This window comes from Vicia villosa, linkage group LG7 (genome assembly GCF_029867415.1).
Source record: "Vicia villosa cultivar HV-30 ecotype Madison, WI linkage group LG7, Vvil1.0, whole genome shotgun sequence".
NCBI lineage: Eukaryota > Viridiplantae > Streptophyta > Magnoliopsida > Fabales > Fabaceae > Vicia > Vicia villosa.
The window spans coordinates 93,802,272-93,814,721 of NC_081186.1; the positions used below are offsets into that span (position 1 = coordinate 93,802,272).

At 35.3% G+C, this 12,450-nt stretch overlaps 1 protein-coding gene across 1 annotated transcript; it reads right to left on the reverse strand.

Annotated features, from left to right (window-relative positions):
* Positions 1–5,449, reverse strand: LOC131615910 (vesicle transport protein GOT1-like). The gene is made up of 7 exons (XM_058887095.1): positions 5,264–5,449; positions 3,072–3,139; positions 1,188–1,279; positions 983–1,063; positions 796–893; positions 632–713; positions 1–397 (listed from the first exon to the last, which is right to left on the reverse strand). The coding sequence occupies exons 2-7, from the start codon at positions 3,100–3,102 to the stop codon at positions 359–361; spliced, it is 423 nt and encodes a 140-aa protein (XP_058743078.1). The 5' UTR covers positions 3,103–3,139; positions 5,264–5,449; the 3' UTR covers positions 1–358.
* Between the last annotated feature and the right edge of the window lie 7,001 nt (positions 5,450–12,450).

Below are 12,450 nucleotides of genomic sequence, written 5' to 3' on the forward strand. Positions count from 1 at the left end.
TTTACGAAAGAAATTAATTCCATATAGCTATGCTAACATCAAAATGATTATACTTCTGCGATCAATGTGAATAAATGGCACCTATGCTTGCCAAAGGCCTATGATTGGAATAGTAGCAGAAATGACAACTCCCAAGATCAATTGATTTTCCACTAAGCATTAGCTAAACAAGTAGCAAAGTTAAAACTGTGAAAAACCTTTTCCCTTCCAAATTCTCCTTTGCCCTAAATGATTATCATGATAAAATGAATCATTTTCTACCATCAGAAGTTGATCTCGGTTCACATTGTTAGATCCCCATATGAGAGTATTTTCTTTACATTGGCTTACATATTTGCAATGGTTTCCTTGTAACACACTACACAGGCATTCGTTTACCTCTATTCCGGTCAAATAACTGCAAGTAGACAGAAAATTTGCTAGCTCAGTTTAAGAATTTCAGGTTATATGCAGATGAATGTGACAGGCTTCAACTCTTAGAAATTGTGGTACAACTTTCCTAAGAATTTCTTCATAACTTCCATGAGCATTGATTATTGATATGGTAGTTTCATAAAAGTAAATGTTTGAGATGCTTCTGTGAAGACTAAGATGGAAGGAAAAAACATTTTGATTTATCGGAAATACATACCGATCGGATGAATGGCAGTCGAACCAACCAACCAAGAACAGGAACCTTCTGTATAAAAACAGACAGCGTAGGCCAGAAACCACTGCACAATAATATCATTCAGCATTCCTTAAAGCATACTTACTTAAATAAGACATTAGAGTTTCTTTAAAATTCCACTATACCTGAATAGAACGATGAACCCATAAGCCTCAATAATCATGCCCAAAATAGGCCATCCAAACATGAGAATCAAGAACCCAATACCAAATGAGATTGTTCCCTTGAAAAAAAGTAAAACGTAAGTGGGACTATATACCAAGAAGAAAGCACGAGACAGGAAGAGAGAGAGTAAATTGATAACAAAATTACCTTAAAATTACTTCGTTTCATGAAGAATTGCATAGTGGACTTCAGCCCAATGGTTAAGGACACTCCAGAAACAAACAAGATCTAATTTGAGCAATGAGAAGATACCACGGCATTAAAATAGGTGTTAGTAAATATTAAGCAAAATAAAATTTGAAGCATCTACTTAAGGAAGAAACTTCTCATTGAAAGAAATTATGAAACTTACATTTCCCATGGCTAGCAGTCCCTTGTCGAAGAAGAAGATAACCCCAAGGAAAGAGAAAAATATACCAAAGCCGGTTAATCCTAATCCAATCTCTGTATTGCATGCCAATCACAGATATTAAAAATAAAAAGATTAAACAAATCTAAGTAAATGTTGATAAAATAGAGTGGTAGTAGATGCCAAATATATAATGTACAAAAATAACTTGATACACTATTCATTAAAAACAATGCTTCTGCCAAGAGACCATAACATAATGGAACTAAAATATGTTTTGAAAACGGTATCATGTTGTTTGTAATCAGGATAATATAATAAAGTATACTCCAAGAACCTAAACATAATCAACATGATGATGGGTTGTGTAAGATTGAGAACAATGCAATAAGCAATTAGATTATTGGTAGATTTCTATTAGTTTCATTAGGTAATGGCATTAATTTTAAATCAACAACAATAACTAAAAGCCTCAATAAGCGTGGTCGGTTACAAGAACCAGATGATGTTCTAATATGCCTTTAGTCTAGCTTCTTGTTATAAAACTTTGGCTAGAAATTATGCTCTTAACGCCTCTATTTCCTAATACTTCTATTTGAACTGAGACAGAAAATGCCCTTATGCCTTGGCACTATGAAGCACAGACACTACACGAGTATCGGATTCGAATACGTATCCAATACGGTGATACGTAATTCATTAAAAAATTTATGTTATGGTACGTTTAAGATACGTGTATATATTGTAATTTAAAAAAAAAAAACTAAAAAAAGAACACACCACTTAAACATTAGTAGTAAATATAAACAATAAAATGCAAATAAGTGTCAACCAATTTTGAAAAAGGAGTAGACAAAACAGGTAGGTGTAGTGGTTAAATATTAACAGATGGGCGCATAAGAGTCATGAAAATTGCAATTGGTTAACATAAAATTGTATGGGCAATTGGTAACGGAATCTGGGAAAAAAACAATCTTGAAAACTGACAATTGGTAACTGAAATTGAATGGATGAGAGAGGAGCAATTAAGGAGGGAGAAAGCTTGATTCATGTACTTGAAAACTGAATAGCCATGAAATGAACTGGCTGGCATGTGAGGTGTGTCGGTGGTATATGAGAATTTTAATTTTAAAAAAATGATGAATACTCCTTCGATACATATCGATGGTGTATCATAGCATATGGACGCATCATTTCATATAGGATACGATTTGGAAGCCATTTTGGCGATTCAGTGTTAGACCCCTGCAACAATGTTTGGAGTAGACACCATATGACCCTGAGGTAACAAGTTTATGCTGTGGAATCAGCCTTTGGCAAATACAAGCCAAGGCTGTGTCTATAATAGATTACGCAGTGAGTCCAATCTTTCCCGTCCTATCCTTTTTTTTTCACATGTCCCCTAAATTTTTTGCCAACACACTCAAGGCACACAAGGCTGCATAATGAAGGACCAATTTAAATAACTAAGGCTAATAGAAAATGGTGTCAAAAGTCACTACAAAATATAAACATTCTCCAAAATGAAGCACCAGTTTCTATGAATAATGAGAGCATTTATACAAAAAAGACCCTACATATGTCTTCCATAAACTTTATATTTTAAGCTCCTATTTGACCAGTAAGAAATCTCAAGTACCCAAGGTAGGGAGAAGGGAAAAGACAAACTTTTTCTATTTAAAGCATAGCCTAAATAAATCAAAACAGCGTTCCTCTTCCACCAAATAGCGCTGACAAATGAATAAGAGAACTAATTTATAGAACTACTATAGCTAACTCAGCAATAATTCATTTTTATACAGTTATTACACATAAGCAATAAAGAAAGTAGAAAATACATGCAATACCATTGTTTCAAATACAAGAACAAATATATCTTCCACTTACTTTTTCGATCATTCATCTCAAAGGAAAGCATTTTGCCAACAATTTAAATTCCAAGCACCTTGGCTTCGCTGTAATACACAACAACCAAACTCAGTTAATACATGAATGAGAATCATCATCTCTATGGAAAACTTAATTCAAATATCATACTGCAACATCACCACATAATGATAAAATCCATGAAACAAATATCCAAGGAGAACCAAATGTTAAGGGATTGGTACGAAAAAATATATTCACCTCCTACTGTGGTAAGAAAATGAAATCTAAACTCTAAGAATTTGGATTGGGCCTAACTCAACCTTACAAAACTGGCTTGTAAGGTGAAGGTTGTCCAAGCTTTATAAACACTATGGGCCATAAATCTAAGCAATGAGGGACAAAATCCACCCCTTTACATCCAACACAGTGAAGTTATTGGAGGCTGCAATGTAGGCAACCCAAATGCCGCAATTAGGCTGGGCAGTATGCAATAAGGAAGAATTTCCGGCATACAAACTTCAATTTATCAACCCATAAAATACCAGATAAAATGCTTGCTTGCATAGAAAGTGGAGGCAACAATACAAGTTACAAAAGTTACAAGAATAGCTAAGAAACCCAATAAAATAACGATCCAGGTGTACCTATAAAATAGAAGAACAATTACAATGATCCATGAAGTAGAAACCATACATACAAATTATAATCTCTTTCCTAAGACCTAACCAAAAACTTCAATGGGTGGAAACAATTAGCCCACATTAGTAAGCCAACCTGAATAAATCAACCATTATGTTCTTCTCTAGAAATTACAATCAACGAACTCTCTAAGAGTACTTCTAAACTTTTCCATATTTTGGAGACCCGTTTAGTATTAACTATTAAAAAAGTGATAAGTTACAACCAGTATTTTCTGTTGAAAAATTGCATCAGTAGGCACCAATTTAACCCTGAAGACCAAATACAAACATGAAGTAAAATTTCTGCATACATATTAAGTATAACAATCTCCAAAATCCAGAGGACCAGGCCAATGGCATATGTTGGTTGGAACATCGAAGGAGTATTGCACTTGCTAAAAAATACAAAGATAGACAACCCCTAGTCGCGCAGGGTTACGTAAGATTTAGGGTTTGTGATGCGTTGAGAGCTCGCCCGAGTAAGAGTTGTGAAGAGCTCCTATGTGTGTATTTTTTAGGGAAATTTCGTCATCTCTTCCCCCTTCAGTAAACGGGGTATATACAGAAAACCCCTTGGGCCTGGATCCGAGGCCAAGAGGGCCGGTCTCCCCTTATTTCGGGCAACGGTGCAGGAGTGGTTAGATTGGATTCTGAAGCAGTTATTCCTCATCCCTTAACTGATTCTGCGCGCGCCACATACCACACCAGTTGAATTTGTAGGAAACGTGGTTTGGTTAGGGCGGCTAAACCCAGGCCCAATAGGGTGACTTCTCATGTCTTCTAGGCGACCAATGGCCCAACAAAGGGCGCTCGCCCAATATTGGTGCAACTGCCTCAGCTTGTATACTTTTGAGTTATTTCTTCCAGGGCCCAGTTAAATTAGCCCGATACAAGTATTATTTAGAAAATCCATAGCTAACTATCTTAAGGATAGCATTCCTAAGATATAACAGCTAATTATCCACCAACAATGAACTAGTTCAAGTGGTGAAGAATTCGGGACCCCATAGGCAAGTGCTTTCGATCTCGATCTCTATCTCTCGCATTCGGAGAAAATTTAGTAGAAACGAAAGAGCACATCTTGTGTGTCCAGCAGTTTCTCTAACGGAGATCAGTAGTCATTAAAAGATGGTGGAAATTTCTATAACACCGTAACCTATGAAGCACATACACTGAAAACATGATACCGACACTCATAGGTCGATACCGGTAATAATTTGAAAAAATAAATAAATTAAACCTAATCACAAGTGTCAGTCTCAGCTTCGAACACATACTCCAATAAAAATCCAAACCCTAAAAACCAGAAATGATATTTCAACAATAAACCACAAAGCATAGATCTAATCTAACAAACTAATTCAATTAACAGTATCGCATAAGCAATATTCGCTTCAGAGAAAGAGGAAGTTCGGAATTGGTTATAATAATCAGTGAAGATGATTGAAGCAGTGAGATCTTACAACAATAAAAATCGATCCGAAAGCTGAAAGATAGAAAATAATATATAAGTTTAAGATTTAGAGTTACCGGTGTTAGGAGCGTGGTGTCGCCGGGATTCGGCGGAAACGGTGATCGGAAGTGGGAGTAGTGGTGGTAAACGACGAGATGGAGGCTAGTATTTTGATTTTTTTTTTTTAAATACAAAATTAAAATGTGGATTTAACTTTCACACTTCAGTTTCACTCAAGTTGTTCACTTTTAGACGTGTTGTGGTATAAAATGCTGAAATTACATAATAAATAATCTCGACATATTAATAAGTTTTTTTTTTTTTTTTAAATTGTTATATCTTTTATTATCACTAAAGATCAACATGTAAAAATGGTAAGAGTTTCTTCTAACTTATTTATAACTTATTCAATTGAGTCATAGATACACTAATTAAATCTTTTAAGGAAGAGTTTTGTTGTTTATTGTTATCATCTTTGATTCGATTTAATCTTAAGGAAGAGTTTTGTTGTTTATTGTTATCACGAAATGAACATAAAGGAATGAATGGGACACGATCGTTTTCATTTTTCTCTCTCCATTTTTTCCATTATTATAGGTTTTGTACATAAATAACACGTATTTTTATTACATGTGACATTTATTTCACATTTATTTAATTTTATATACTCAAAACTATAGTAATGGAGTCTTCCATTTCTTTTAAGAAATGGAGAGGATCTCTACCCGGATGAAGTGGGATTGAGCGGAATGTTAGAACAAGATTTGTTCTGATCAATATTCTTAGTTTTGATGATAACAAGGATATGAATTTTGTGTGAGATAATGTGGTACTCTAATACATTGCAATTTCCCTTTCAGGAAATATATAAAGAGTATGCACAAATCAGCGCTCAGAAGCTTTGTCTCAGAAGGTTCAGCATGCAACATCAGAACATGGTCTGGCAAGACATCAGAAGATGGTCAAGGCAGAATCAGAACATGGGTCTATGGAAGCATCAGAAGAACTTGAGATCAGAAGCAGAAGCACTGAAGTTCTCATGGTATCACGCTCAGAAGCACTTCAAGGTCAGAAGACAAGAAGATGCTATGCACCAAGATGTTTGACTCTGATGATATTCAAATGCTGTATACACAAACATCAGATCAGAAGAAAGTACAGGTGGTAGGCTACGCTGACTGACAAAAGGAACGTTGGAAGCTATTAAAGGCAACGTCAGTAGACACAGCGTGAACAAGGCTCGAGGTAGTTGACAAAAGCGTGAAACATTAAATGCAATGCTGTACGGAATACGCAAAGCATTAAATGCTCCCAACGGTCATCTTCTCAAGTGCCTATAAATATGAAGTTCTGATGAGAAGCAAGGTTGACGATTCGCTAACAATAAACTTGCTGAAACGCTGTTCAAACTCAAAGCTCAGAAACTTCATCTTCATCAAAGCTCACTACATTGCTGTTGTAATATATTAGTGAGATTAAGCTTAAACGTTAAGAGAAATATCACTGTTGTGATTATAGCTTTTCAGAAGCATTGTAAAACTCTTATTTGATTACATTAATTTGTAAGTAACTAGAGTGATCAAGTGTTGATCAGGATACTCTAGGAAGTCTTAGCTTGTGTCTAAGCAGTTGTAATTAGAGTGATCACGTGGTGGTCAGGATACTCTAAGAAAGTCTTAGCTTATGTCTAAGCATTTGTTCCTGGAGTGATCAGGTTGTGATCAGGATACTCTAGAAGACTTAGTCGCGGACTAAGTGGAAAACCATTGTAATCTGTTGCGATTAGTGGATTAAATCCTCAGGTGAGGTAAATCACTCCGTGGGGGTGGACTGGAGTAGTTTAGTTAACAACGAACCAGGATAAAAATAACTGTGCAAATTGTTTTTATCGTTCAAGTTTTTAGACTACACTTATTCAAACCCCCCCTTTCTAAGTGTTTTTCTATCCTTCACGGAATGGAACGGAGCGGAATAAAGATATCATTCTATTGTTTGGAAAACTTAGGACGGAATAAGACAAATTGTTCATTCCACCCAAATCGGATCGAAAGGAATATGGTGGTAACTTAAGTGATGGAATGGAATGAAATCCATATCACTCTTTTCCGTTCCGCTCCATCCGTTTTTAAATTATCCAAACAATGGAATATCATTTTATTCCACTCCATTCCGCTCTGCTCAATCTGATTCAATCAATCCAAACAAAGCTTAAGTATTGAAGACCAAATTTATAATAAATAAAAAATTAAGGATGTTTGTAGCACAGTTTGGATCAGTTTTGAGGTGAAAGTTCATCTGATTCAAAGATGATTTTACTCAAGGTTTGGATCGATTTTACATGATTGATTAAAAAAATTTATCCAATCCAATTTCACGCAATTTAATTTAAATCTATTTTTGAATATGTAAATTGCAAATTATATTTTATAGGGTTAATGAACTTTTTCGTCCCTTTAAATATTTCAAATTTTGTTTTTAGTCCCTCCAAAATTTTCTTTCAAGAAATTGTCCCTTCAAAATTTTTCTTTCGAACTATTGGTCCCTAACGTCAAATTTCGTAGCTAATTAGTGGCTAAAGTCGTAGCTAATCTCTAGCAAATTTGACGTTAGGGACCAATAGTTTAGACAAAAAATTTTGAAGGGACGATTTCTTAAAGGAAAATTTTGGAGGAACTAAAAACGAAATCTACAATATTTAGAGGGACCAAAAAGTTCATTAACCCTATTTTATATTAAGACTATAAAAATTATAATAAAAAATAGATTTGATAGAATATATTAAAAGTTAATATTACAAAATAAAAATGATCGATTATGATTGAAACAAATGAAATAATACAAATAAATAAATTAACCTAAACTAATAAATAGTATAAAAAATAAGTATCGTCGAATAATAAATTAATACATCATATATATATATATATATATATATATATATATATATATATATATATATATATATATATATATATATATGTGTGTGTGTGTGTGTGTGTGATTCGATTGGATTTGGATCGGTTTTGAAAAACCAATCCGAAATCCGATCTGCAGTTTTTGAAAAATAACATCCAACCACATCCATTAATATTTGATTTTTTGTAGTTTTAATTTTTTTAGATCGATTTGTGATTTTTATTTGGATTAATTTTGATTTGAACATAAAAAAAAATTATAAAATTATTAGAATAACTTTTACTCGAGTTTACTTGTACGGAGGTAATTTATTATAAACTTCAACCATACGATAATATATATATATATATATATATATATATATATATATATATATATATATATATATATATATATATATATATATATATATATATATATAGATTTTTTTTACTTTGAGAGAGGAGTATAAACTAATTTTAGTTACATATCACAATAGTATAATTAAGGGACGCAAAATGGGTCCGTCAAGTCGAAAATGTTTGTTTTGTCTGTATTTTTTTAAAGATAGATCAAGATTTTAGGTCTGCACTCTTTAATGTGGCTGCATTGTCCTGCTCTATTTTTTATGGGTTTTTGCAGACGCGGACTTTAATATACAATTTTGTAAACTTTAGGTTTAAAAGGTGCTATGTATGTGGGTCCGCTCCGTTCCACTCTAATTTTTTGCGGGACAGGCCAAGGTTTTAGGTCGACACCCTCAAATTACTTGTCTCGCCCATCTCATTTTTTAAGGACTTCTGCGGGTCGGGTCTAAACGAGACAAGCATGTCTGTTTGCCACCCCTAAATATAGATCTAGTTGGCAATATACAAACTAAGTAAGATGTCTTAAGTATGTGATTTATTTACATAATGGTCAACTTAACCATTTCGATATTTTGCTTGTATATTTGCAAAGGATGTGCGAGAGGTGGTGCAAGAATCACTAAAAGTGGGCGAATAATACTCGTCGCTCAAAGCGGAGTCATTATTCGCCCGCCTATTGTTGTAAACCTATTTATCATAATGTGTGCCCATTTCCTAGTTATATCACCCATTACCTATAATAGTCTCAATCTATGAGGACATGGGAATGACGTGCCTCTAAACAATAATGGCACCTGAGGAGGAAATAACGACTCAATATTATAAGGGAAATAACTACTCATTTCTCACGCTCCCGAAGGAGGAAAAAGGCAATTACTACTTTCTTGGATTCTAAGAATCAACCTCAAAAAGTTACTAGAAATACCTTAATCCAAAGGTGGAGAGGCACATTCAATTCTCTCTACAACAGCCATAAAAACCTTTGTCAAACTTTAACTAGAAGGGGTTGTCATATATTATACTTTTAGCAAGTACAATTGACGCCCACTATGGAGCACGTTAAAATTGATTTAGGCCACACTCATCATCATTCAACACTTGTTTTCTCCATTTTCTCCCAGAGGATGGCAAAACAGGGTTCTAAGATTATTTTCAACGCCATTGCCAGAGGTTTCTCTAGGGGGGTGGTCCATATCTTCACGCAAGAAATATGTCAAACAAGTTTTAACGACTAGTGTCATACATGCCTACTCTAAAACATGGAGAAATGAGACAAAATCCAAGATCACCTTGTTTAACAAAGACGCCATCTCGTAGTACACGTATTATCGCCATACAACACCATCCTTGAGCGGTTATGTCCACCCTCTATTTGAGCATAAAGTATTTGTTATATGGCGAAAGAATGGGAGTAGTTCAGGGGGATCATGAGGTCGCCCATGAATGTTTCCAAAATAACCTAGAAATGAGGAGGGAGCTGGTCGTCGGACGTCTCCCCTTATCTAGATAGTGCAAGATGGGATCCTTGATTGCGTTAGATAACAAAAGGCTCACTTCTGCATTGGACGTAAAAGAAGTCTGGATTGGGCCATTAGACCATCAAGTAATCAAACTAGGTATATCCCTATCTCATTTTGAGGATGAGGAGTTGGTTGCCCTATTGGGGAGGAACATAGACTTCTTCCCCTAGGCACCCTCTAATATGCCAATAATACACATAAGAGTGGTAAGTCATCGCCTCACCTTTGATTTTTCGATGAAACTCGTGTCGTAGAGGAATCACAAGGTAGGCGAGGATAAAAAGGTTGCCATTAATGGAGATGTTCAGAAGCTGAGAAGCTTCGAATTTATGACTGAGGTTAAGTACTTGTCTTGGCTATCTAACATCTTTTGGGTACATCAGTCCTCAAACAAATGGCACGAATGTGCTAACTTTGGTGACCTTAATGTTGCATGCTCTAAATGCCCATATCCTCCACCCAACATATATCGCATGATTGATGGGTCCTCTCGCTAAGAACGGTGATTTTTATAGATGTTGATTCTGGCTATAATATGGTCGAGATAGATCTTGTAGATGCGCCCATGACAATGTTCATGTTCAATCATGGTAACTAATATTACAATGGCGCCCTTGGGACTTAAAAACATAGGTGCCATATATAAAAAAGGCTCATGGATGCAGTAACCTCGAAACAAATAGGGCACAATCCGGAGGTCTACATTATTCATATGACCGTTAAGACACCATAAGGGAAAAATCATGTGGTGGATCTACAGGATATCATATAATCAACAAGAAGGTACAACGCACGCCTATATCCCGCCAAGTGCTCCGTTGCATACATGTTGATAATTTTTTGAGTTTTATACTAACCAAGAGAGTGATAGAGGTGAACTCATACAAGTGCCAAGTCATCAATAACATGAAGAAGTTCGTCTAATGTTAAAAAGGTTCAACAACCAACAAGGTGCCTAATCGCCATAACTCATTATCTTTCTTGTGCAGGTGACAAGGATTTCCATTTCATTACCAAAAAGGAGAAGTCCAAGTGGACAAGCGAGGGAGAGGAAATGTTATCCAACTTACAAGGTTTCCTGGCGTCGCTACCCATTTTAACATGCCCTATAGTTGGCTTACCCCTCTACTTGTATCTGTTTGTGACTAATCAAGCGATGATTTTAGTGCTCGTACAAGAGACATACAAAGTTGAGTGACCTTGTTTATTTCGTTAGTAAAGTGTTTAAAGGTGTTGTGGCTAAATAGAAGTTTATTGGATATAATTAGGAAGAGGCATTGAAAAATATGGGTTTGTTGTTCTTAAAAGACTAAGTGTCTAAGCTACTGATAATGAGTTTTATTTCTTGGGTAGAGTGTCCTCTAGATGTAGTTGTGGTTTCAGCAAACTAGATTATCCATTTGTGTGTTAAACTTGATTTAACTTGTTAGACCACTTGTTCCAACATCGTGTTCGACATTTGTCCCCTTAAAAATAAAATTTCATATACTTCCAGATTAATCCGAAAGTATATTTCCCTATTCCATCAATCCTTTCACATGTCCCTGTCAAAGAATATACTCCTTCACCAACACTAATCCATCTCTAATTGTCACATTCATGAGACTCCATGTTCATTCCCTATCTCGAGCATGAAAATATTAACTTATTTTCCAATGGAGAAGTTCCCTTTTTCAATTTCATTTTCATTTTTAATTCCAACTTTTCTCCACCCTATCTTCTCTTTCTCGTACACACCAATTGCTTTAATCTCTTTTTAGTAGGGGTGGCAAACGAACATGCCCGTCTCATTTAGGCCCGCCCCGCAAAACCCCGCAAAAAACATGACGGAGTGGGGCGGGCATATTTGCGAGTGCGAGTCTAAAACCTTGTCTCGCCCCGTAAAAAAGTGAAGGCAGGACGGAGAAAACCCGCGGACATTAAACCTTTAGGTCTAAAAATAGTAAAATTGTATAAAGTGCAGGCAAAATAGACTTTCCCCGCGGACCGGACCCGTTTTGTCATCCTTACTTTTTAGTACTACACACTTATCAACCAACATATCTCACTTTTCTTCATCCTACCCTCTCTACTTCCTCTTTTTAGTAGTACACACTTATCTACCAACATATCTCACAAAAACAATGTGCCGCACCGGGTGTGAATTGCTACAATTAGCCATTCAGTGAGGTTCATTCTATGTACTTCTAATAATTTTGTTAAAAGAAGTAATAATAGCATAAAGTAGAAACTGAAAAAATGGAAGAACTAGAGAAATACAAAAGTATACTTCCTAATTAATTCAAAAGAATATTTTCGATATTTTTTTTGACAAAAATGAAGATGTGGCTCAATTACGAATGAATGTGATGTATATGAGGTGCGTCCCGAAATACATTTCTAAATTTAAAGGGCATTTTTTAATTTCTAGAGGGGCTCTCCACCACTTAGAGTAGAAGGAGCAATTCCATAGATATTTTCTCAACACAATATTCACGGGCA